Below are 27971 nucleotides of genomic sequence, written 5' to 3' on the forward strand. Positions count from 1 at the left end.
AGCTAATCTTCCGTTGTCTTTCAGCCACGTCACTCCTGATTGCCTACAGAATCTGAGTTACATAGTTACATCAAGCACGACAAACGAAATATGGATGCACTTTTTTTTTCTACTTCCGTCTTAGCAAGCTTTTGGTCTCACACGCAAACGTTAAGACCGTGGTTTTAGCTTCTTCTTTTTTTTTCCTTTAGTATCAATAAACTGCAGAATAATAGTTCCTTCAAGCGAGAAGGACGTATCGTATCTGAACCTCGTCTTCTGGTCTTTGAAAGGGAATATTTATAAGCATTTGCAGACGAAACAAAAAATCTGTTGTCTTGCTTCAAAATACTTACATGCAATTTGAAAATTAATTGATCAATGCAAAGATGATAATCACTATAACCAAGACAACTGCCCCCCCCCCCCAAGGAAAAACGCAGTATCTAACATTTTTGGCGGTTTTCACTTTTTTGCATAAATATAGTCAGTGGGCAATCCTTTTTCATATGACATATTCAGATTTTTGAAAAAAAAAATGTTTGGAAAGCTACTTTCCCGTAACTGCCAAACGCAGTATTTACACTTAACTTGCACTTTCCCCAAGGAAAAACGCAGTATCTACATGATGAATATTTCCCCAAGGAAAAACGCAGTATCCATAAAGCTAGTCTTAATTACCAGACACTGTTGTGAATACTTTTCCGGTTGCTCTGTAATTTGAACTTAAATTACTTTCTTTAGATATACTTGCTCAATAATAAGACATTATGTTAAAAATTTCTAACCGAAACAATACTGATTAGTAAATATTTTGATGAGATCGTGATCCTAATATAAAACACAGTGTGTGATTAAGACTAACCGAGTGCACATTAAACAATACAGCACAACACTGACAGCTTGCAGCTAGCTGCACTGAGCATGCAGTCAGCACAGGGCCCGGCTATAATCAGCATAGAGTGTGAGTGTGAGTGTGTACCACTACTTGGATTAAAACAAAATGTTGTCGCGGGTAAAATTACTCGTGAGTCTAGCCCTCAAGAAAAATTTATGTGCAGATAATGAGTAAGTTATTCAAAGCTATTTCAATATTGAAAGAATAAAGCTGATCATTTGTCACACGAAGCGAGGTAAACACAAATGCATGTTTGTCACACGAAGCGAGGTAAACACAAATGCATACATTTGTGTTTAGAACTCTACCTCGCTTCGTGTGATAAACGATCAGCTTTATTCGTTCATATTCTACCTCGATGATGAACATCTTCCGCATTATTTCAATATTAACTTGTTGTGAAGTAACTTTGTTAGGCCTAGACCCTTGTCAAAATTCCTCAGGCTCCGAATCCGGGCTTGTGCCGAAAGAGTGGGATGGGTGGTGGCGCGTCGCGTTAATGGGAACACCGCCCTTCGTCCAAAGCCCCCCCCCCCCCCCCCCCCCCGTTTCGCCGAAAGGGTGCGTTGGGAGCGTTGGGTCGCGTCGCGTTGACTGGAACCCCACCCTTCGTCCAAAGCCCCCCCCCCCCCCCCCCGGTTTTGCCGAAAGGGTGCGTTGGTACTTTTTCTCAAGTAATATTAAAAGACGAGTTTTGAATTTATATTTAACCTTCAAACAACCATTTCAAAGAGGCTATCGTCCGGATCGGTTTACACTCTATTACCACTTGGTCTACAGCCAGTTGGTCTAATAGACTGTTTAATATCAGTTGGTCTAATAACCAGTTGGTCTAGTCATCATTTCGTCCAATTACTGTTTGGTCTAATTGTTATTTGTTGTTTAAAATCAGTTGGTTAAATATAAATTCAAAACTCGTCTTTTGACCCTATAAAGCCCAAGGGGGGGGGGGCACATTGTGCCCCTACCAGATTTTCATTCGCCACTCCTTCGCCCTTAATCCCGTTTTAACCAAATTTGGTGACTTTTCCTAAAATCTTATTCCGAACATTTTGATGTATAATTTAGCTATATTTGATATTGCTGATTGCCATGGCAACAATAAACTGACAACCATGTCAGTCAGATTTTGCATATTTTTCTGTTCCAATTACAATTAACCATATTATAATGCATAAAATGGGCATTTCTAGGCTGAAATTCGCTGAAGGAGCAAAATGTGAAGTAATTATGGCCCTGAAATGTTTTTCCTATTATTTCCTTTGTTTTTCTGTGACAATGCCATGAAACAATAGATAAAATAGAGATACTTGAAAATAACAGTATTTTCCAAAGATTGCCATTCTATTTTGTGTCATTTTGATTCCTTCACCCAAGTTATAGCTGTAATAACATTTGTTTATCACATTATCAATTTGCAAACTTAAAGTTCCGATATTATGGGAACATGAAATATAACTATGCATGTACCTCTCCCAAACAATACATCACAGGTCTCATAATGTATTTCTTTATCTTGTTATGAACAGCGCCCCCATTTGGTGACCTTCAGAAATTTCAACCATAAAAAATAATGAGCTTTGACTTGCAGATCATTTTGTGGCAAATATGAAAAATATTGGTCTACGATAAGACATATATACTGGGGTTAAAGAAATTATACAGAAAAATCATGTTTTTAGCATATTTCCTATGTATTTCTTTACATTTTGGTAAATAGCGCCCTCTATGTGTGACCTTGAAAAATTAAAGTATGCGGTCATGTAGATTATGAGTTGCTCTACCAATGTGCCAAATGTGACGATGAAACATCAAACAATAACAAAGTAATATGGGGGCACAATGTGCCCCCCCCCCCCTTGGGCCTGGGAAGGGTCAAAATCGCTTGGGCTTTATAGGGTTAATATTACATGAGAAAAAGTACCAACGCACCCTTTCGGCAAAACCGGTGGGGGGGGGGGGGGCTTTGGACGAAGGGTGGGGTTCTAGTCAACGCGACGCGATCCAACGCTCCCAACGCACCCTTTCGGCAAAACCGGGGGGGGGGCGGCTTTGGACGAAGGGTGGTGTTCCCATTAACGCGACGCGCCACCACCCAACCCACCCTTTCGGCACAAGCCCCGAATCCGAAAGTTTCGTCGAAAGGCAATATGTATCAGATAAATGTCAGGTTATGTAACATTTTAGACCCTATATTTAGATCTAAGTCTAAGTCTAAGACTTGTCTAGACAGTAAAGTTTGAGTCTTGCGTCTCTTTTCTAACATTAGACTTAACGTTATTCAGAAATTTCAGGGTCCGTATTCCGAAAGTCTAAAGAAATATCTAGTGTAGGACTAGAATAGGCCTACTCAAGTCAGGCCTGTTTACAAAACTAAGTAAGAAGTCTAAAACTAAAAGTTAACCACTTAGAATCCTAAGTCTAGTGAAGTGTCAATGTTCAATTATCTACTCCATACCATATTGTCTTCAAATTACTTAGTTGACAATAAATTATGTGAAAAATAGGTACCCATGGTAAATGGACAAAATAGAGACAGTTAAGAATAAGTTGTATTTTGATTCTTATCGGATCTAGTAAAAAAAGTTACATTACAAATTACATGACATAAAAAAACTTAGGTTCAATCCAGAAGGAATAGGCCTAGAGAGCGGATGTCACTTCGATGTAGACCGGTTCTAGATGTATTTTTTTCTAATTAAAGAGTCCTGTCTGGTGTAGGGCTTAGACAAAACCTTCTGCAGTGCTAACGTTAGGCTATTTTTTTTTTTCTGCGAGTATCGTGCATGTGATAGCCTGAGGCTGTAGACTCGTGTTGCCTGCTACGTAGCCAGCCTAGAATAAACGATATAAAAACTAGACCTAGTCTAGATCGATCTAGGTCCAGACATCCGATTTAGATTTATTTTGGTCTAGACAGACTGTAGCCTAGACTGTACAGATCTAGACCTAGTGTTCTAGATGCGAGTTAGCGGCTAGGCCATGTAGCATCACATTACAGCCCTGGCAAGCTTCATATTAAACACGTAACGTTACAGCAAGATCGGTCTGGGAAGCAAAACGTTCCAAGAACGATCTGTTATTTGTTAATCTTATGAAGCCTGCTATGTAATCACGGCATAAATGGGGGGGGGGGGGTGGGGATGGAGGATGGAGGATGCATCCCCCAGGGCCAGAGGTTGAGGATGGTGCATCATGAATACTTGTACAATGATGTATAGAGGTCTACATGCATACATAATTATGGCAGAAGATTAATCCTAGTCATTCCGCTGTAGATACTGCGTTTTTCCTTGGGGAAATTCGTTCCATTGTAGATACTGCGTTTTTCCTTTGGGAAATCAGTCAATTGCATGGGGTTTCCCCAAAGTATCTACATTTTCATCAATAACTTAAAAACAAAACAAAAACACAAAATGATATTTTCCAGGAAAATTGGTAGCTAGATAGACCAAATTCCACAATGAAGGAATTTTTCAATTATATTTTCCAGGGGCTTTGGCAAAAATATAAAATAATGAATATCTCGGTTGTTGAGAAATGGAGCAGGATGTAGATACTGCGTTTTTCCTTGGGGGGGGGGGCAGATAAGTAGGTCCTATTATTAAGTAAATGAAATGTTAACAACAGTGTAATACATTTGTTTCTGGAATGAAACGTCTGCAGTTATGGTTTTTGGAGAAAAATAGTAATATCTTCTTATCTTCTTATTATGTAAGCTTTATTGCAGAATTGTTTATACACTTTGTGATAGAACTGACGTACACATTAACCTGATTATATAAGATAAATCGATTTATTTTCAAATCAATGCTCCCAATGGTAAACAATGCCCTTAAAAAATCTGGATAATAACTCCTTGCAGGGGCTTTGCGTCCTGCATAACAGAAATTCACGAACGGCTCCCATTCTTGGCGAGGAGAAAGGTGCATTTGCGGCTGCGCATAATGAATAATCATGAGATAATCTCTTACTTGGTAGCGAAAAAAAAGGCGCCATAGTTGATTGGTGAGAGCGCCCGACGTGATACATATTTATTATGGCAACATAATCCCTATCGAGTCTCCTTCTGTATAAACTCTTATTTTCATCGAAAAAAAAATCATTATTATTCACAACGAATGTTAAACTATTTAAATTGAGATATCGTACTTTTTCTTTACAGGTTGTGGTCTGTGAATCAATTGTCGTGAAGAATGTCCTGGGTAGGTTGTCACATGTGATACGGGCACGTCTAAGATGTGGCATATGGCACAGAAATTCGGCTGCTGCTGTTGCCTCTGACTCTGAAATCTGACCCGAATCGATCACGATCAAAAGTTTGCAGACCTGCAGAAAATGAATTTAAAAAAAAAAATCAATAAGCGAAAGCAAAACAAAACATTTGTTCGATATGGAATTTGACTACCCTGTCTTTATTTCTTTCTTTTTCGCTGATTTGTATCATTGCTGCTTCAGAAAACCAGGATGGAAGGTGTAATATTAAATGCTCGGGAAAGGAACTTAATCAAAAAATTGTGAGATTGGACGGGAAAGCCTATTATTGTGGGACTAATTATTTTAAGGCCAAATAATTTTCTTTTTTTCTTTTTCTTTTTTTTTTACAAAAGTGCAATTTCAGAGTATGTCAGTCTAATATTGTTTTTTTTCTGTTTTTTTCTGCTTTTTGTTGAAAGCTGAAATAAACTTTGCCTTGAATGTATATGTCGGCTTATATCATGCTATATCTTAAAGCACTGTCCTTTATGGCGTCTATATGTTACTTATTAAGAAAAAGTGATTATAGAATGGTTCTGCTGTGAGCTGACAAAACAACATATCCACATGAAAATGTACATGCATTTAAAGTTGTTTTTGTAATTTTTTTTTTACTTTAGTCATCATCCCGAAGCACTTCTAGATTCTTTTCACACACATTTCTGCAACCATAATATGGTTACAGAAATGTGTGAGAAAAAATCTTAAAGCACAGTTCTGTATGGCTTCTATAATGCTTTTTGTTGAAAGTTGAAATAAACTTTGCCTTGAATGTATATGTCGGCTTATATCATGCTATATCTTAAAGCACTGTCCTTTATGGCGTCTATATGTTACTTATTAAGAAAAAGTGATTATAGAATGGTGCTGCTGAGAGCTCACAAAACAACATATCCACATGAATATGTACATGCATTTAAAGTTGTTTTTGTTATTTTTTTTTACTTTAGTCATCATCCCGAAGCACTTCTAGATGTTTTTCTCACACATTCCTGTAACCATAATATGGTTACAGAAATGTGTGAGAAAAAAATCTTAAAGCACAGTCCTGTATGGCTCTTATAATATGTTACTTTATCATATTATAATTCCCTTAAGCATAATTTCCTTACACGAAAGACAAGACACACATATAAGTTATTTGATGAAACAAGTGCTGAAACCAATTCTATCAATAAACAAAAGTAAAGAATTACACATTGAGGTTGATGTTTTATGAACTGAAAATAGTATATGAGACATTTTGTAACGAGTGAGGGTTCATTGTGCAAAGTAATGATTTTCATCAGTAAGATAGATGCATGATGAACAAAGAAATATAATCATTTTCTCAGTTATATATAAACAAAGTAAAAGTGGCATACTTGGCAGGATTGCACCATATCGGCTGCTGTTGAGAAGAAAGCATTGGGCAAGTTGTGGCATCTCACACTGAAGGTCGAAAGACGTGGCATTGTACAAACCCAACGTGCCAAATCTTTTCCCATTGAGGACTGATATTGAAGATTGTCATTCCAGTAACTTATGGTCAATGCAAGATCTTGCATCTGCAGGAAAAAAAAACAACAACACCACAATAACCAACAAAATTATCTGGCAAACTAAACTTTTTGAGAAAACTAGAAATATTGTAAGGGCCAGTGGTATCTTCTCTTTGCCATATCCCATGATTCTTTTCACTGGTCATTGTGAGACGACACTTTCACATTGTTGGCACAAGAAAAAATGAAGAGAATGAGGCGTTTGAAAGATTTGCATGACCACAAACATGTTGGGTGCTTTGTAAAATATTCATTGAACCAGAATTTGATTTGCATGGCTAAATCATTTTAAAGGTTTTCGTTTGATCCTTGATCCTAACGTTTTTGTTCCATTGTTTTCCATAGATGATTATTTCCAGGTACCATCTACTATTCACAGCAATGCTGAGAATTATCACCTGATCTTGATTTTTGATTAAGAATATCATGCCAGGATGATAATAATAGTAGCCACTGTTATTTGAAACAAAAGTAAATAATCCTAGCCTTGTCATTAAATTTACATCATAGCATATCTCAGCATGTTCTTTAAAGATTTACTTGTTGCTTGTCATGCATCTGAAAAACAGAATGTTTTCCCAAAGCGTGCCGAAGTTGTAATTTTAGAATAATCTGGCAAACGGGGGCTACAACGTGGCGCATAAAGAGTTACAACTATTTAATCAAGTGTACGCGTAGAGATTTCTATAAAGTATCTAAAAAATAGTGTAAAATCAGCGCTAGGTAGCATAGTTTTAGAACTTTTAACCGGACTTTTGACACTTGACCTTTAATCCCACGACCCCGAAAGTCCTAAGAGATGCTATTTTAGGCAGAGAAATGTTTATTTCCTACAACACCGTAGGCATGTATACATATTATGTGACCCTGCATAAAAAAAACAACAACAACAAAAAGTCGGCAGACATGGATTTTTATTTAAAAGCAGATTCTCAAAGAGTAGGATATAAGCCTTTAAATGATATAAAACTCGATTCAAATGGACTCTTTTATCCTATTTTAATTTTGGAAAGAAAACACACACTCTGGAAAAGAGTGGACTGAGAAAAAAAAAGTTTTGAAGTACGATGTCTATTCAAGCGCTTCTTCTTTGCCAAACCGTGCTATCTGTGTGATCAATGGGCCCAAAAAGAAACAAAAAGTAGAATAAAAAACACCGGAGCGACAACAACGAAAGGATAAGCAAAATGACCAAAAATACTTTTTAATTAATCTTATGATCCTAAACTTAAGAATAATGTAGTTTAGGGACAGTTTTTTCAGAAAATACGAAAAACTAAAAATTGACTTGGTTGACCTCTTTCACCTTTTATTTTGAGTCCTTACGTAAAGTCAGGGGGTTTTGTTGGTTTTGTGATAAACGGTCACATATAATGGCAATTGCGCTGTTTTGTAGCTGTCTTTGAAGATCTTACCTGACAGGTCGAAGCCTTGTCTGCTACGATCCTGTAGAAGTCCGTTTGAAATTTTGAGTTAAACAAGTCCATTGCTACTTCGCTCAGCACAGTGCTGGAGCTCATTCCCTCCGCCAAGTCAAGTAATAGAGTTCTTCCGCAGTTGAAACGGTCAATATGTAACGATTGCTAATGAGAAGGAACATTCTCATAGTTAGAACGGTGATGATCACTAAGAGTGGAATACTAAAAATCAAGGGATTGATCATTCGATGTGCTATTCTCAATATTTATGTCTTTATTGACGTGAAGTGTGGAAAATAGTTGAGGGAGAAGGGCAAATGTCTTGTCTCTTCTATACGAGTCAGGACTGAGAGTCTTGGGTTTGACTCCATCAACACGGTACTATGAGCTCTAAATACAGGTTTAATACAAAATAGGCATTATGGCGTCCCGCTTCAAGACACATAGAGAATTTTAACACACTGGTCTGGTTTCACAATATCTTGACAGAGGGAGAAAATTTGCTGTTGTGTTTTTAAATAATATTGCAGTCCTTGAAGCGGGTTCCCACTATCACGATTGGCGCCACGATTGAAATCGTGGTCTCAATCGTGAAGCAATCGTGGTGATCTCATCAGATCGTATTAGATTGTATCAGATCTTGAGGTCAATCGTGGCAATCATGTTAATTGTAGAAAAAAAAATTGGACGGTTCATAATTTTTCTACGATTAACACGATTAATTTTTGATCATGATCATCGCATCAGATTGTCTTGGATCGTATCAAAACGCAGCAAATTTTATCTAATCGTGCTTCTTAATCGTGTTGATCGGAATCGACTTTTTCACTTTCCTTTTGCTTATTTTGCACATTTACTCTTATTTTACTCGCAAATCGTATATAATTAGTATTCCGCGAGGTTGAATAAGGGAGGGGTGGCACAATGAAATATAAAATAACAACACCCCTGAAACATCCTCCAGAAGCAGAATGTTTAACATACCCCACAAAGTAACTTTTGTGACTTTTGATGAGAAACCATTGTCGTGGATGTAAGGTCACTCGTGCATGACTAATAAAGGTCACTGTCATTATTTTTTACATAGAAGTTAATCAATAAGTGTAGCGATACCCCTGCGAAATAATTTTGCTTAAGACTTTTTTTCTTTGTTAAATAGTGACATTATTTTAGGGAGTTACCTTTCTGTTTTGTGTTTAGTTCGGCCTGTTAAACACTGTTAAATAAAACAATAAATCAAGCCAAACAAACCCAACATTCAATACCCCATGAGATAACGACATTATGAAATAAAAATGTATATGATACACACTATGCCAATATGAAATCAAAAACACAAGCAATGCCATCAGTCCGGCAACTTTCTTATATTGAGCGTATACAATACATATTATGTAAGCATTCAAACAGATCCCATCCTCTTCTTTAGCTTCAATTTCATCATATCTTCTACTGGTATTTCAAAGAAAGGTGAAAACATTTGTCTGATCGTTCTTTTTCTGGAGAAGATGGGGAAATGATTTGATCTTGTGTATTCGGTTTTTTTTTTTTGGGGGGGGGATGGGGGAGGATGAGCACGTCGATTCAGTAATCTATTAATTTCTTTAGGTTAAATTAGAGGAGGGACTATCTGAGCTTGTGGCTGGCCTAGGTGATGCTTTCTATAAGATGATAACGTAATCGTCATTCGCAGTACTGCAAAGGTCACGTTCTCATCATCCTCAACCTGTCAACCCTTGCCATCATCAATGGTTGTGCATACACGTAGTAGGCCTATTCACTAAGCAGATTAAGTTGAGGAAACAATGAAATTCATCGTCAGCCGGGCTATAATATTCCCATTCGGGTATAATCGCACCTTAAATGGGGGTCGTTTTTTATCCCAATCGTGAAAGATATCGTATCTTATCTCAACAGCCCGCATTGGTTCGCGATATTCGTATTGGAACGTATCAGAACGTAGCTGCACGCACCAAATCGGGGATCCCGATCGTAATGATAGTGGTAGATCGGAACCAATCATGGACTCATTCGGGACAATCCTATCGGATCGTATTTGGGAGTCCAGATCGTGACAGATCGTATTGCTTGAAATAGACCAATCGTGACCATATCGCATCCAAGCGAAGCAACACGTATTGGCTCGCATAACCTCGTATCCAAACGTGAAATTTCAGACGAGTTCAACGAAACATCCACGATCAGTTACGAATGTCCAATCGTAGCGTTCGTTATAGATCGTACGATAGTGGGAACCCCGCTTGAAGACTTGAAATTCAACTTCTACCCAAATTTGAATTCCATAACTAATGATTCTTCTGAGTTTTCAAAACAAATGAATGAATAAAGTAAAAGAGGATGAGGATTTCAAACTCTCTGATACACAGACACAGACACACACACACACACACACACACACACACACACACACACACACACGGACACGCACTCATATATCTTTTACATTCTCTTTGAACATTGATTTTTTTTTTGGAAAACCAATGAGCAACTCACCGCTTGGTTACAGTGCACCATGAACACAACTCCAGACTTTGTATGCTCTGACATATCAGGAGACAGTCTGTATTTATCCCATCGTTCTCCCACTGCTTTAGCTGCCTCCTCAGTGTGACATTCAAACGCAACATCAACGCAGAAATACTGGTGAGCATACTTTGTCAATCCATCTATGATATCAATACGAATCTCTTTCCGTAAAGTTGAGATAAAGTACAGCAGGTAGCGGAATTGCTCATACTTGGCAAGGAGTTTGTTTTTCAGTTGGTTGTACTCGGGGTGATTATTGATGTACACATTTTCAATGTATACTCTTGCGATATATTCTTGGAACAATTTGTGGGGAAACGAAACCGTTGATGAAACAAAGGATTGGATATTGACATCGCGCCGCTGCCCCCTTTTCATGACATCTCTTTCTATTGTCAAAACCCCGACTCTGCAGCATATTTCCATGGCATCATGACACTCTCTGAATATTTCTTCAGGAAATGTCATATTGTTTTCTAACAAGCCGTTCAATGCTATCTCACTTATACCTTGAATTGCCCTTTCCGCCTCCTTCAAATGCTCAACAGCGTTCTTGTTCTCTAAATTTTGACATGCTTTTGACGCGTAGTGTTCTTCAAGGAAAGTAATCATTGCTCCAAAAATCTCAGAGAAAGTTTGCATTTTTGTCATTTCCATTCGCCTCTCTTCACTGAATTCTTCCCACATTAGGCAGAGCATTGCACAGTAGATAGGAAATGGAGCCATGTTCGACTGGATTACATCATTTTCCTCCATGAAAGTGATCAAGTCTTCTGCCAAAGTGTCCTTCTGTCTTATTCGAAAGTATTTCTTGATATAAACTGTCAAATTATCCTTGTTAAATCCGTCAACTCTGATAAATGTGTAAGCTTCGGCAAGGCTTTTGACAACAGTAAATTCATGTCTTCTCCATGGCCTTGTGGTCACAATTACCTTGCATGACTTATATTGCTCTAAACCTAAGATTCGAATGACGTCACTGCTGCTCCTTTCTTCGATTTTCCCGTTAAACTCGTCGAATCCATCAAAGACAATAAGAATTCTATTCAAATTGTTCAAGATATATCCGTCTATTTCGTCTTGTGTCGCTTCATTTGAATCAGAAAAATACGTTTGCACTATACTACCGATACTCTTTCCGTCGGTCACATCTCGAAGAGGGATTACGAGCACCATATCGAAGTCCTGGAGAATCCGTCCCTGGCACCAGTCCCAAGCAATTTTAGAGCAAAGCGTTGTTTTACCTACACCACCTTCACCCTGGATCAAAAGGCGCTTAGAGAGGTTTAAGCTTTCATCATTGGCTAAAAGGTCTTCGTACGTTATAGGTGTAGTTTTACGCATGTCACTCTGGTCTAATAGAGTCAGATTTGTGTAAATGGCATCCAAGTTAACACGATCCATAAAGTTGAGTGGATCCACAGTGACCTTGCGTCGTGACAACCGGTAATACGCCTTCAGCTCTTCTTTGCATTGCTGTAATTGTTCCTTTGTAAGCGATGGTGAGAGAGGTGCTAATGAAAATCAAAAGCAGGACAGAATGCATTGGATATTGAAATATACTTTATAATCATGCAAAATCTGCATATTTCATACACAGAAAAATCAAGAAAACCAGATAAGTGAACTGATTATTCCTCCCAGTGTGACATTATTAGGCTCAAATAATTTCACGATTTTCTCTTTCTTTTAAACGCATTCGATGCAACTGTGTACCTATAGTTGCAAGTATTCACGGATTATTAATCATGATAACATCATCATGTCGTTTCTTGACAAACACAGGCCAAGAAGATCAGAAGCTTGAATGGAAAGAAAAAAAAAACGGCCTATAAATCAAAGTCACCTGACGTATTGGGTTACTCAATTTGCTCACGTGAAACAAAGGGCAACCCAGCAAAAGAATTAAAACGAAACCAAATTAGGGCATGCTGTTCGGATTTAACCTTTTTTTAATTTTCAGAAGAGTCAACTTTTCTCTACCTTCCGTGAAAATTTGAGGCCTCAAAAATTTTGCTAAATTCAAGATACCCGCATTTTTCTATCTGGATTACATGTATTTGAAAAAGGGCTGCTTTCACTGTGAAATAGAGAGTGTTTTCATTGCTCTATTCCACCGCACGCCTGAATTACTCTTTTTCTCTTTCTATAAAAGTGCACGTCGCAACTCTCTCTTATTTCAATCAATTTTTTCTTTTTAATGTGGATTCTCCAGTTTGTCATCCATATCTAACGGCGGGGATCAGATATGATTTATTATTGCCTGTGAGTAAACAGGTTATCTTTTGAACATGTTCACTTTGATATATCAAGCGAAATAACTTGACTCTAGGCAGATATATGCACATTCACTTTGGAGAAAACAGAAAATGAAACTGTTCATGAGAGCGTTCTTTAACTTTGGAAGCATCACACTGTACCTGAATCATAATTTATAATGAATTACAATGTGACACGTAAAATAAAGTGCAATGGTATACCAGTAACAAAGAAGCAAGAAAAAACATTGTAATCATTTCCAACTTCCCCATACCCAGCATTACTGTTTCTTCTTCATCAACTCGTTTTGGTCTCCGCCAGCAGGGATTCCAGCCGCATCCTGTAAAATAGAACATCAAGGAAAGTTACAAGAGTAGACTGGGACTTTCGTTAAGGGAAGATTGTGAAAAACAGTTTCAAAGCTTTAGAATAGTATCTGATTTAATGTAAATTGGCTTTCTTAACCTATTCAAATGAGTGAGGAAATAATATGCATACTGGTGCACTAGTTTCGAAAAATCGATGTAAACCACCATAACGTCTGCAATTAACAATTCGTATGATATTGGGCTGGAATTTTGCTCAGAGCATAAACGAACTCCATTCATATGAATGATACTAACTTCCAAAGCAGTCTCTTATCCCCCCCCCCCCTAAAAAAATAAAAACAAAAATATAATATTATTGAATTTGAAAGTAAAGTGCGTGTAAAGGGTGTTTACGAAATAAAGAAGGGGTCTCTAAAACATGATTTAAAACAATAATCTACAAAAAACACGTTCTAGAAAACCGATATAAATGACATTTTTCTTTTTTGTTATATGAACCATTCTTTACAGTAAGGTGCAATAACAATTATTGCTCTCTCAGAAAGTACAAACAAATGATGATTGACTAGGTTGACCCCTTTCGCTATTTTAAGTCTCTATACTTTGTGTGTGTGTGTGTGTGTGTGTGTGTGTGTGTGTGTGTGCAAGTGCACTTGATATAATTAAGTGCATGAGCACACACAGGCATTTCGCGATCTTTATTTGAAGGTGTTATCTGCAACGGCGTAAATCCGTACTGAGGAGTGGGGAGGACGGGGGGGGGGGGGAGAGAAGCTTCGTTCCCTCCCCCTCACACACACACACACACACACACACACACACACACACACACACTTTACAGGGCTCGAATGTCCCATTTTTTTGCATGCAACGTGGGAAGGAAGTGGCAGCAAAAATATGAAGACCTTTGGTTTTTGTTTTTGTTTTTGTTTGTTTGTTTGCTTCTTAGCCAACTTTCGCCGGAGCGATCAAGGAAGGGAGCGGGAGGGGGAGGGTGGTGGGAGGGGAATGATCCCCCTCCCATGGTGAGAACTTCTTTCATTTTGATGTTGTAAATGGTGCAGTTTGATGTATGTTTTTGCGTGTTTTATCGACTTGAAACAGTCCCGCTTGTTTAAGGTAACAGAATATTTTCGATGTAGATTATCATTGAACAATTTGCCTTAGATTGTATCATATAAGGCAAATCCCACTGTGAAAACTTTGTGCATTTTGATGTTGTAAATGATGCATTTCTATGCATGTTTGGGTGTTTTATCGACTTGAAACAGTCTCACTTGTTTAAGGTAGCAGAATATTTTGATGTAGATTACAAAGCAATTCAAACAGAAAAGGCAATCACACGAGGGTGTAGATAAGGGGCATTTCTCATCCCACACGAAGGTGATTTTGCATTTTCAGACCTGAAATTCAGCGATCTGGTCAAAAAAAAATTGTGCAATACTTGGCATTTTTTCCAGCCCCCCCCCCCAAAAAAAAAAAAATAATAATTGAAATAAGTAGGGCTTTTTCAATGAAGAGTTGAAATCATGAAATTAAGCTCTTATTCCGAGTGTGCACCATCTTTGTGTTATATGTACAAATTCTAGTAAGGCAGAGCTTAGGGGGAGGGTGTCGGAGGGGGAGGGTGTCGGAGGGGAACACAAGACGGAGCTTTCTCGATTAGAATCTAAATGAAGCGATCTGAAGCACACATTTTGAAGAAAATTCGGAAACTGTCATTCCCAAAAGTGTACTAAGTCTAAAGATGGGACCAAGCAATGGGAGGATGGCAAGATACGTCTCCCATATTCGAGGGAGCTTTTTTTTTCAGTTTTAGAACTGAAATTTAACAATCTGGTACACACTTTTATTAGAACATCTGGATATTTGTCAATCAGAGAAGGTGCACGGGAGGGGATAAGCCTTATTCCCTATTCCTCCTTCCTACATGAGGGAGATTCTGTATTTTCTGACGGGCGAGCAGGAGAAGGCGTGGGCGAGATCTAACACCACCCTTCCATTTTCTATCAAAAAATAAAAAATAAAACGCAAGAAAATTTTCCTCATTTCGGGATCATTGGGGACATAATGATATGTTTGCCCCTCCCCTCTTTCTCCGTCCGCGCTCCCCGTCCTCCAGAATCAACGCCTCTGCATTACGATGGTGCTTTTGCATTTTTAGAATTCAGATGATTGCATCGATTACATGCAAGCGAGCGGAGCGATCGGGCTTGAAAATGTTGACATTTTACAGTCCCCAAGCTGCCGTTTGTAGCTATATTTTTTCGATTTAGAAATTAAGGGGGGTGCACCGGGCACAACTGTTGGCCATTACTGGCACCAACATCAGGAGAATGGCATAACGATTAAATGCGAGCGAGCGAAGAGAGCGAGCTTGAAAATGTTCACATTTACAGTTCAAAAACTGCCATTTGTAGCTATATTTTTACGCTTTGGAAATTAAGAGGGGGGGGGGGGAGCGTCCGATGCGCCCCCTAGATCCGCCACTGGTAGTCAAGGGTGTCGGTTTATGTTCATGATTGGGGGAGATATGAACAGGGAGGGGGCGTCGAAGTGACCAAGCGGGGGAAAGATGTCCGAAATCTGCTTATTAGAGCATCCCCCAATCGTTTGTGTGTGTGTGTGTGTGTGTGTGTGTGTGTGTGTTTTATATACATGGAAAAGTTAGGAAATAGCCCAGGTCAAGTCTTATTATTGGCAATGCAAGGCATTTTGATATAGACACTGCAACACTGCGAAATCAATGATCTAGCTTTGATATAACGAAGCGTAAAGTACAAAGATGTACATTCTACATCACTTTGCGCAACATTGCAGCGACTCTTTTTGCCGTTCGGATGTTCTGAGTACACTGGGCACATCCTGCTTATATTCAGAATGCCAACCAGGAATCACGCTGAATCACAATCTTTTGTCGCTCCGGGCTTTTTGAACAATGTTTAACACTGTATTGCCTCTTTCATTTTGGTTAACAGAAATCTTAGAAAAATATCTTATTTCTTGATCACCCTTCATGTCGATTTCAAAAGCAGTTTACTACCTTTGAATAACCACTTTGGTAAATTTTAGTTTTTGTTTTGTTTTTTGTTTTTTGTTTTTTGTTTTACCAGCGGATGGGGGGGGGGGGGGGAGGGGAGGGGGGTGGCACGTGCACCCCCCCCCCCCCCCCCCAACCCCGTAGTTACGCCACTGGGGGAGGGTATTATATGGAAGGGGTTAGGCCTATTCCCCTCTTGTATACGCGAGGGAGATTTTGTATTTTCAGAATTGAAATCCAGCCATCTTTGGGTTAAATGTGTAGACAGTTTTCTTTCAAAAAAGTAAACACAGTTCCACATCTCGGGAGTTACGAGGAGGAGCAAAATGATATGTTTGTCCCCAATACTTTTATGGGGAATCATCCCCCTCCCCCTCCATCGACGCCTCTGCATATGAGGGAGCTTTTGTAAGTGGAAGATCTGCTGCACACTCTTTGATAGAATATACTTTTTAAAAAAATCGAGTGAAAATATATTCACTCTTGAAGGAGTGAATACCAAAAAAAATATAGTGAATTCAGACTGAAATTGGAGTGAATTTGAGTGAAAATGTTTATTTTCACTCGTTTTAGAGTGACCTCACTCCAAAATCTTCGAGTGATCCCTGAGGTCACTCCAAAATGAGTGATGAGTGAAAATGAAAATTTCACTCAAAATTCATCCCATTTTCACTCTAAATTCACTCTTTTTTTTTGTATACACTCCTTCATGAGTGAATATTTTCATTGGATTTTCTTTTTTTAGAGAGATAAGGAAATACGTCAATCTCAAAAGTGTATATCGAAAGGGACCCACTAGCGAGCTTTTGCATATTTATGATTGCAATTCAACGATCCGGTGCATAGTTCTGGCGGTATGATTAGTTGGACAATTTTCCCTAAAGAAAGTTCGAGATTTGGCCTCATCTGGGAATTTCTTGGGGAACAAATGATTTGTCTGCCCCTAACATTTCCGCAGGGGCGGGGCAAATGCCCCTTGGACCCCCCCCCCCCCCCCCCCCCCCGCCCCCCGATACATTCGACGCCCCTTATCATCCCTGGATATGCCCATAGATGTATCAGTCATCATCGTTTCAGGAATTATTTAGGAAATGGAGGGGGTCACAATCATGGCGGTATAGTTGTTGTTATTGTTTGTTTGTTTTCTTACATAATTTGCAGATGATCCCAAGTTGCTCGCGTCATAGCGTGTTTTACATGTAAGCCTATGCTATTTGACGTTGTCAACGTCTGGACCATACCTTATGTCGATATTACTTTCTTCGCGAGCGAGCGAAGCAAGCAAGCGCTTGAGAAAATTATGTATACATTATCCTACAAAATAGAATACTGTTCAGCTCTGTTACCTGTCTGAAGGCGGGCGTACTAACGTCATGCAATATGCCAAAGTTGATACCACATTTCGACTTCCTCCATTTTTTCTCAAATTTCAGGGGGGGGGGTTATTGTACAGGCCATCCCCCCTCCTCAATTTCAGGGGGGGGGGGGGAATATATCCTCCCACCCCCCCCCCCCCCCCCCAGATTTACGCCCATGGTTATCTGACATTGCTAGCATATGTGACCGTGCATCACAAAACCAACAAAAAGTAACACCCATTGATTTTATGTATTTTTTTAAAAGTGAAATTGGTCGTGCGAGTCAGTCCTGAGTAAGGGGTTTTCCATATTTTTACGAAAGTGTACTTCTACACTATTTTTTTAGTTTGGGGTCATAACAGGAATCTGGAGGTGTGCTTTCAGCAGTTTTCCTACAACCCTTTTTAGGAGAGAGTAGAATGATCAGGTACGTCTTCGAAGCCCCTTTTCATTTCTGGAAATCCTATGCAATCTCTTCACTTTCAAGTCTATAAGAATAGCGTTGACATTAATCATGAACAGAATGTGTTAATAGATCATGCTAAAGTTCAGGTAAATCAGTTAACCCCTTCATTGTTGTTGCTATACGGTGGTTTATATGTCGTTGTTTGGTCCCTTTCATCGTACGGCTAGTACGACTTGGTAAAGATTAAGCGCTTGAGAATAGATCCTGTACTTCAGAGCCTCTTTTCTCAGCTCACACTTTTTCCAGATTGAGTGTGAGCTTCCTTTCCAATATCTAAATACGTTAGGGCAATCCATTTGAATCGAGTTATACACCCATTTAAAGTTAGAGTCTGCTCTTTAAAAAATCTCCCCTTAACTAAAAATCCATGTCTGGAGACTTTTTGTTCGTTTTGTAATGTAGGGTCAATATGTAATTACACAATCGTGCTAGTATTTTTATACTGTAATAAAACATAAACTTGAGTTTTTGCGTAATAAGCAAAGTAAATATAATTTCGGTTGTATACATATAATTTAATATATAATTCTCTATACATACAAACATAGTATATATAATATATGAAGAGTTTGTTCGCAAAAACCGATAGGTCATTTTTTGAAGATTTTGAATTACGGTCTCTGTCAAAGTACAAAGTAATACCTTTTAAGTGATACATTGGTCACAACATAAAGGTACATTTTTGAAGTAATGGTCAAAAGAAGCAACATTTTTCTCATTATTCTCATTATTTTTCTTGACCTTTAATCGGAAATATCTCAATTTGGCAAATTTTATGGACTTGTCGGTTTTTGCGAACAAACTCTTCATAATATATTTGACCATGCATCACAAAACGAACAAAAAGTCGCACACACTGATTTTGCGTGAGGACTGAAAATTTGTGAAATGGGTCAAACCAGGTGCCCTTGACTTTTTCATATTTTCTGAAAGAGCAATTCTTCTTCTACATTATGCTAAACTTTGGAATCATAGAACGGGCAGGAAAGTGTGTTTTTTTAGTAATGTTTCTCGAACATTTTTGTTAGAATGCTGTGATTAGATGTGTCTTTAGAGTCCAATTTTCATTTCTGAGAAACCCTTTCCACACTCTTCACTTTCAACTCTAATAACTTTTGAAGGATGATGCCACAGTGCAACTTAGAGTGCAACTTACAAAGCAGTGACTGCTTTGTAAGTTGGCACTAATCAAGGACAGAATGTGTTGATAAGGCATGCTCAATTTCAGTTCAATTTGATAATCCCTTCATTTTTGTTACTCCAGTGGTTTACTTCCTGTTACGGCAGCACGGCTTGGTAAAGATTAAGCGCTTAAATACACACTGTACTTCAGAGCCTCTTTTCTCAGTTAACACATTTCCTGAGTGTGTGCTTTCTTTCCAATATTTAGATTTTTAAAGCTTAGAGTCTATTCTTCCAGAATCTGCCCTTAACTAAAAATCCATGTCTGGCGACTTTTTGTGTGTTTTGTGGAGCAGGGTCTCATATATTATATATATTTATATATCTATATATATATATATATATATATATATATATATTATATATATATATTATGTATATATATATATATGTATATATATATATATATATATCTGGAGGGATTGAAAACAAAAGCACAAAAACAAAAATATGAATGAAAGATTAGTAAAAGAACAAAATATCGACACCTTTTCTTGGTAGGAAGTGCGGATGATACTTTTGCAGAAACTTTCCAACAAGGGAGAATAGGATGGATACAGCAACGGATACACCAATGACTAGTCCAACGATGAAACCGACATTATCTCGTTTTCCTGAAAGTTGGTCTAGACACAATCAAAGCATGCTGTCCTTTCGTTACATTGTTTCTTTCAGAAATATAAAACATGCAAATAATAATTGATATGATATGTTACTGCAACATGTTATATGTCTCAGTTAGTGGGTTGTGCAACGAATTATTTTATTTCTTGGCTACGCCCATTTTACACAATAATCATTATCAAATTATGTCATCGTTTAGAGAAACGCAATGGATAGCCGCAAGTTTTTGTGTTTTTTTTCAAGGACAAAAAATGTTAACACATCAAGGTGTTGACTCAAATATAATGTGGTGACAAATCAAAATTTAAATTCATTACAATATTTGTTACCTATTTTTCATGAATCTTGTAGTATTCCCAACAAAAGCGCAATTTTTTTATTGTCAAGGAAAAAAGGCAACTTTGTGCACAACCTGATTTCGGCAGAAGAGTGATTTCCTTGGTCGATGTTCCATTCAGCGAGTCACCAGTAGCTATACACACGAAGGTTTGTTCCTTTCCTTGTTCAGTTGAAATGGATATCGTTTCACTCCTCTCGTATGTGCTGTCGGATAGCATTTTCTGTCTTGAAACCACGGAATTCTGTCTCGTTCCAGAGTCTTCAGTCCATAGCATGGAAATGTTAGGCTTGAATCCACTCACAACACATGTAAGATTAATGGTGGCAGTGTTAGGTATTATAATTTGGTATGTACACCAATCCTGAAGGGACTGAGTTTTATCAACGCATTCCTCGATTGTATGTGCTGATGCCATCGCTAGGGGAAAAGAAAGAATTAGTTGCAAAATAGCGAATTAGATTTTTGGATTTGTTGCATGAAGTTCTGCAGAATGTGTTATGGGAAATGCAGACTGCGTTATTCAATTGACAAAATGCTTATGTGGGGGTTGTTGTTCATCGAGAGGCAACTTCACTGATAGTGAAGTCTAGTATTGTATTGGATCGGTATGATATTTTACGGTAAGGTACGGTAAGTACACATTTGGAGCGTTCTGAGAGCGCTTCTCTGGCTCGGTTTGGTACGCTTTGAGAGCTTTTGCTCTAACGCACCATTATCTTATCCCTTGTTTTTACAAGAAAAAAAAGACAAAATAGAAAGCGTGTACTGAAATGAGAACATTATGTAGACTTTGTTGCTTGGCCAATGTGCTTTGACAACGGGCTAGCAATAACAATGCATAATTATAATTCATATAGCTTCAAAACTGTGAAGTTGAAATTGCATTCTGCTGTTACTAACATTAAGAGTGTGAACGTCTGTAATCTCTCGTTAATAGGGACATTACGATTTGGCACGTTCAATGGTGGACTGCAAAGCATGGGGGTCATTCTTAAAGTAGTGCGCATGCGTATCCACGAGGTTATTGTTCGTAACTGGTTACAGATGTCTCGAACGTTCACCCTAAGTTCTGCCGTCGTTTGTACCTGCTGTGACCATGGTGACGACGTTATTGGTGCGATATCTGGTTATAGCACTAGGAGAGACATGACATTACAAGCTACAAAGTGGGCCCAATTGACTTGATTCTGCATGAGGAGAGTAATGGAAGCGTATATTGTCAAAAACTAATACATTCTCATGTCTGTGATTTGCCTTTAAAATTGAAAAATGTTGCAGAATAAAACATACAATTAACATATTTTATTTCTGCATCAGCAATATGGCAGTCTGGTTTAAGCATACATTCCCTTACGCCGAATTTGGTACTAATCGTGAACCCACTTCAGTTTAGCCATACAAGTAAAGTATGCAGGTGCATTGTTAGATCTAGCGTCATATAATAACATAAAGTCATCATTGTCATTCTAAAGCACCGCTGATATATGCGAAGGTAATTTTCTCCAAAAGTCTATGGAGATTCGGCGTGATTATGATCTTGGAATTATTACAACTATGAAGATGATGTTTCTTAGTTAGGTGCGTCGTCTTGGTGTTAAATTGGAATGGCGAAAGTATTTATCTTCGTGGCTCGTCAATCCTGCTCTTAAGGCTGCTATTCGGGCACCCAGAACACCATCACCCGCACCATCAACTACTGTACCCATCCCATGCAGTGAGGATTTCTTCTTCCTACATCCCAGCAATCTTACTAACAATTATTTCTAAACTGCATCAGAATGTCAGTCTACATGCTTATTTTTGCTAAAGGGCAAATCCAGACCAAAATTGTCATCATTTCATAAACGAGAGATGGTATACGCTGTAAGAAAATCAAATCGAACAAGCTCGATTCCCACAATGCTATACTATTCGCAGCTATTCGGTATTTTCGAATAGTGCCCTCTTATGTGAACCGGTGTTAGGAAATCCTATCGTTCGATTCAAGCTATTCGCGTGCCCTCGAAAACGAGCACCGAATACCCGAATAGTATACTTCTATGCGAACGCAGCCTAATAACGGAAACAAAAACGCATACTCGCAGTCCACTATAAAACTCGCAAATAGAAAAGACCGTAATAGAGTACACTGACAACTCGTTCATCGCGTGCCACAAATTCCTGCCCTTTATCCTTCCATTAATTCAAGGGCTCGTCAAAAAATGAATGCTCTGTGGGACTTGTAGTAAAAGAAACTTACCACTAGGTGACAAAATGAAGTTAATTCGGATGAACGAACCTTATCACATTTTCAAATGAACGAACTTTTGAAATTAGAAACCTATTTTCATTCGAATTGACGAGTTCTCGGAGTAATGATTGTACCCTTCAGTGAGTACCAGTAAACCCGTCATTATTTTCGAAGAAACGAACCTGTAGCTACAGCAAATACGTGTGTTTTGGAATAACAAAGTTTCAGAATAAGGAACAATATCATTTTGATGTATCCTCAGAAAAAAGGGAAACCCACATCGAATGGCCTGTACGCACGTCTTGAGTGCAAGAGTATTCAATCGGAATAAAGGGGCTACGAGTAGGTCTATACCATGTATAAAGCCTTCCTTTTTCTGTTTCACAATCTTTTCTATAATCATTAGTAGTGGTTGAGAGCATAGTTTTAGTTTAATAATCTGTCACTTCCAGTAACCATAATTGCTGATATGATGAAATAAATCATTGTTTACTGCATGTATTATCATTGCAGCAGAAATAACTTGATAATCTTGCAAGCTCCTTTGTTTGGATTTTTTTTTTTATTTCCACGCGGCCGTAATCTGGCAGAACTCCCTAAGTCGATTTTGGTCGATTTTCAGGTTTTGAGTGTTTTGTGTGTTTTTTCTCATGCTCTTTCAAGTGGGCCAAAAAATAAGTTGTGAATCGGTACAGAAAGTTATTTTTAGAAAGTGATTTTGGCAAAATTCCTGAGGAGAGAGGGCGATTAATCTGGCAGAACTGCGTAAGTCGAGATTCGAAATGAATTTTCCGATGTTAATCAGGCAGAACTGCGTAAGTCGACTTACGACAACGCTTGGACCAAGGTGTTCCTGCATCCCGCACGGACATGGTATATCTTAACACGCGCGTGCGCGACCTTGGTAGTGACGAACGCGCTGCGCGTTCAGGTTAGCAGTGCCTAGCTAGCTAGCTAGCTAGCTAGACACGTCGTGCGGCTACGTGTATTGTACACGACGACAGTCACGCTAAAGCAATAACCCTCGTTGCTCTTGGGGGAAATTGCCACTTTCTTTCCCTTCATAGACTGGCAGGCTTCAAAACAGGTCAATATGCGGTATGCCTTACTATTAAGTTTTGCTACAATCTAGTGTTTTTTAAGCCTAGAGCATTTCTAGATCTAACAAACGTTATAGTTTGCATCTTGTCTGACATCACGCTCCAGTCAACTTTAGGCCTACTTGGTACTGCTGCAGCACTTGTCCATTGTTAGTGTACGTGAAATCAATGTACTGTGCGGTAGCGTAGGTCACGCGAACAACAATATCTGTAATCCATTGACCATAGCTTCTTATTTTATTTTTCATTGTAATAAGCGGTTAGTGGGCTTGGATCTATGGGATTGATCTCGAGAAGTTTAATGAATATCTAGGATACCGTCTATAACGATGGCATTTTCGATCCAATCCTACAGACGTCAGAAATTGACCAATACTAACACTTTTACAGTTTACTTTTTAATACCGGTACCGTACCGGTACTCCCAGTAAATTGTGCAGTAGGGGCCTACTACTAGTAGACTACTGGGGCCTACCGTTACTTAACTTAGGCTGAATCGCCGGTTATTCTGTCTTTACTCAGTTTTCTATTTTTCTAGATTTGATTCGGCCAGACATTCTTGAAGTCTGTAATATGAAGAATCTAGAATCTACAGGTTAAACGCTAAATTATAAACATTTAGCCCTAGAAATAGATCTGAAACTTAGATTTAGATCTGTGTTCTATACATTACTACTAGTACTAGGGCAGGGCCTACTACTAGACATTATAGGCTATAGACTTTATAGACTTACCGTTAGTCATTGTAGATAGGCATGTTAGGCTTTATGTTGTTCTTAGATCTACAACATTAGTACCTTCTAGAACTAGGCCTAGATCCCCAATAAACAGTCTAGCTGTAACGCTAGATTTAGCCCCTACCTGGATATCTAGAGTCTAGCGTTAGATCTAGAGTCTAGACTAGAAAATCTAGAAACTAATTTTCATTGATCTACTAGTCTGTTATAATGACGCCCCAAAATAGACGTCTGGATGTTACATAGACCTAGACAATCGAGTAGACAGAGTTCGAGAGTTCTCGTACGTTTTTAATAGGCCTGCGTAGAAATAGATAGTAACGGTTAGAACACTACTACCCTAACGTTAGTACTGTAAGTAGTTAGTGACAATAAGGCCTACAGTAGGACTAGGAGTCGACACAAACGAGAACTAGGGTCTATTTTTTTATTTTCTAATAAAGCTGTGAATAAACTTTTAGTCAGGCCTAGCTCCTCGTATTCTTTAGTTTAAATAGAGTTTAGGCCTTCAGCCAAAAGGGTCTAGGCTTACTCTTACTTTGGGCATAGAGTAGGAATACTAGGATAATGATGAGATCAGTAGGCCTATCGTATGCAGATTCCTACGTACCGCACTAGTCTCTAGATGTCTAGTGTATCGTTAGGCCTGAATAGACTACGGTCTAGACGGTCTACAGTGTAGTATATACCTGTAGTCTTGATGAACAATATAGCTTAACATCTAGAACCTAGTCTAATATTATTCTTAGTCCAAATGTAATGCTTCATGAGATCGACAATAACCCAAGCAGCAGCCAGGCTTTTGATGTAGCAGTACTTCTTGTGCCGCTAAATAATACTGAAACATGAACACAGACTGACAACATTTGGGGAAAGCAAGTTATTTTCCATATACAAATGAATGGATAAAATGAAATTAAATGTGAATCAATAATGATGACTTTATACAATACAAATATTTCAAAAAAATTGTACTCGATTTAAAATATTCATTGTTTTGACACTGCATCCGCTGAATAGTAAGAGGGTGGATGGTAAAATACGATAGACAACCCGCAGAAAATAGACCGAGATACGTAGTTCTGGTTGATAAACCACGTGTTTATCAGCCAGAACTGCGTATCTCTAGGAGATACGCAGTTCTGGCTGATAAGCACGTGGTTGACGACAAAAAGAGATACGTAGTTCTGCCTGATGAAACACGTGCTTATCAGGCAGAACTGCGTATCTCCTAGAGATACGCAGTTCTGCCTGAAAAACCCCCCGCATGGCCAAAAACTTACGCAGTTCTGGCTGATCAACCCGGGCACGTGACCAGAGATACGCAGTTATGCCAGATTACGATCGCAAAAATTTGGCGACGATTAATCTGGCAGAACTGCGTAAGTTTTTAAAATTGGTAATTTTTACTACTTAAAAAGGTCAAATTGTCATTTTTTTGCTGGAAATAAATTCTTTAGACCAATTATGACCGAGAAAAGAGGAAAAATGCAACTCATCGTATCTCAGTTTAGAAAGGTGTAACATTGAATCTTTAAACCCGATTTCTGGCGTAATGTGTTAAAGGAGATACGCAGTTCTGCCAGATTACGGCCGCACGGCTTAAATAAGGCATCCCAATTTAGAAAATAAATCCTCAAAGCACACTATGTCTTTCTGAACGGCTTTGAAAAAGCATTTCAGTAAAGCTTTATTAATTTTGTAAACGAAATTGATACAGTAAACAGTAAAATGATATATTCTCCAAACGTTTCATGATATTTATAGGAAAATATCACTTACAGCTAACCGTCAAAATATTGGAGAGCTCAAAATCCTCCGAATTCTTCATAACTACTTGACACAGGTAGAGACCCTCATCTGCGACTTCCAAGTTAGTAATGACGAGACTAAAATTCCTGTCGATGTGGAACCCTTGCTCGCCACTCTCAAATTTTCCGTAGAGGAATCCCGCCTTGGTCGTCCTTCGCTGCTCACGTGAGCTACTCTCCTTGACCCAAATTACAGCTTCAGGCTCTCCTTCAAAGTTACATGGCAGCCGGATGTCGTCACCTTTCCACCCTCGAACGATGGGGGCAGTGTTTCTCACTGGTGATAGTAATGGCAAAGTGGTTAACTTTCGCCTTGCCCTTCTAACTCATCTGTGATTTCATTTAATTTGATGGGATTCCACAAAGGGAATACAAATTCTGGACATTTAGCGTATTTATGTATAAGGCATGTGCAATAAAGGTATGTTAAAGCCAAATGAAATACCTTAAATTCAGGATAAAAGGAACAATTCAGCAAATATAAACAGTTAATGGGAGCACTTCGTTTCTGAGTATTGCTTGTTTTTACCGCCATGCCGTAGCTGTAACGTAGTACGTAATACCCGCAGTACCGCAATGCTCTTATGTTTCTTTTACGTTGACGTACAATGTATAATACAACTTACTTATGTTAAAGATAGGCACATGCTCTCTACTAGAAAACTGTCTGTAGTTCTCCTCATCTGAGTTATCACGTGTATTATCTTTTATGACCTGACGTCTTGAACATTGTTAACGTCGACCAAGCAAAAGTAACTTTTCCATCAGTGTTGTTAATACATATCATTATTATATTAAATATAATAATGATATGTATTAACAACACTGATGGATTATTAAAAAAAAATGAAACATGGGCGTTGAAGGAAGCTACCATGAATGATAAGGTATTATGTTTATCAGATTAAGTAACTTAATACCCTATTGTATCATGATCTTTAATTAAGCTCGGACTAAACTTACTCTTAATCGCCTCATTGACACACGTAGAGTGTATAGTTAAACAATGTCCATTATTACTTTGCCACGGGCATACAATAATATAACATAATCCTTGTGAAAATGTAATGAATTGTTTTGTCCTAGGACATTTCTTTTTCCGTTTTTTTTTTTATTAGCAAGTCGAACACTTATAATATAATGCAACACTGTAACCTCTTGAAGAATCTGTATCAAATATGATTATTGTTAGTAATATTTGGTGGCACTTGGGTTGGCTTCCTCTTTTTAGATAGGTCTAGCATTTTTTTTCTGACATATCGGATAGAGCTACTGTAAGATACCCCATGTGAAGAGATTTACACTTACCTTCCATAGCAAGGCCACACACAGAAGCAGCCAATACTAGTAGCAGCACGGGGCCGTATTTTCTATCCATCACCGCTAGACAGTCAAAGGCTGAGATTTTTGGTAGAAATCAAGGCGAGCACACGTTTTAATCTCAGACTCACGAAAGTCTGTACATTCCTTTGTCGTCACATTTCTCAAAATGAGATGAGAGTCGACCAAACTCATGAAAGGTATGCAAGTATTATACGCCTATAATAAACTGCAGTCGTTCAGTAAGACACATCAATCACGATCAACGGTTCGAATCTCCATGGCTTCAGTGATTCTACACTTGGCAAGGTACTTTATCCTCATCCACAGTCCTTGGTGAAGAACATTAGCAAGCTTTTGCTTTATACATCCAACGCCTTCTTAGCCGTCACGTAAAATAACATCTACGCTACTCAACTCCATTCAATCTGTTAACGAAAAACGAGATTCTTTTTGCCAAGTTTGTGTAAGGAGGCATGGGGCTGGTGAAGCGTTCTTTCTTGTGAAGCAGCCGTCTGCTCACAAATGCGTTGAG

At 38.4% G+C, this 27971-nt stretch overlaps 1 protein-coding gene and 1 long non-coding RNA gene across 2 annotated transcripts; both read right to left on the minus strand.

Annotated features, from left to right (window-relative positions):
• Nucleotides 1–6527: 6527 nt before the first annotated feature.
• On the minus strand, nt 6528–10932 carry LOC139711969 (uncharacterized). Its single transcript, XR_011709545.1, has 3 exons — nt 10608–10932; nt 8091–8258; nt 6528–6681 (listed from the first exon to the last, which is right to left on the minus strand). It is a non-coding gene; the product is annotated as an uncharacterized lncRNA (long non-coding RNA).
• Nucleotides 10933–12210: 1278 nt separating this feature from the next.
• LOC139711968 (uncharacterized) lies at nt 12211–27949 on the minus strand. The gene is made up of 6 exons (XM_071623815.1): nt 27425–27949; nt 26088–26393; nt 20311–20655; nt 19763–19900; nt 13174–13239; nt 12211–12221 (listed from the first exon to the last, which is right to left on the minus strand). The coding sequence occupies exons 1-6, from the start codon at nt 27492–27494 to the stop codon at nt 12211–12213; spliced, it is 936 nt and encodes a 311-aa protein (XP_071479916.1). The 5' UTR covers nt 27495–27949.
• Nucleotides 27950–27971: the final 22 nt, after the last annotated feature.

This window comes from Diadema antillarum, unplaced genomic scaffold (assembly GCF_040938485.1).
Source record: "Diadema antillarum isolate AM-2024a unplaced genomic scaffold, OU_Dant_1.0 seq00001740_RagTag, whole genome shotgun sequence".
Classification (NCBI taxonomy): Eukaryota; Metazoa; Echinodermata; class Echinoidea; order Diadematoida; family Diadematidae; genus Diadema; species Diadema antillarum.

Excerpts from the sequence above, each read along its gene's own strand:
- LOC139711968 (XM_071623815.1), bottom strand. The coding sequence starts at position 27,494 with ATGGATAGAAAATACGGCCCCGTGCTGCTACTAGTATTGGCTGCTTCT. Across the intron at positions 19,901-20,310 it reads CACTCTTCTGCCGAAATCAG|ACCAACTTTCAGGAAAACGA; the intron begins GTTGTGCACAAA and ends GATTGTGTCTAG. Across the intron at positions 13,240-19,762 it reads GCACTTCCTACCAAGAAAAG|GATGCGGCTGGAATCCCTGC; the intron begins GTGTCGATATTT and ends TCTATTTTACAG.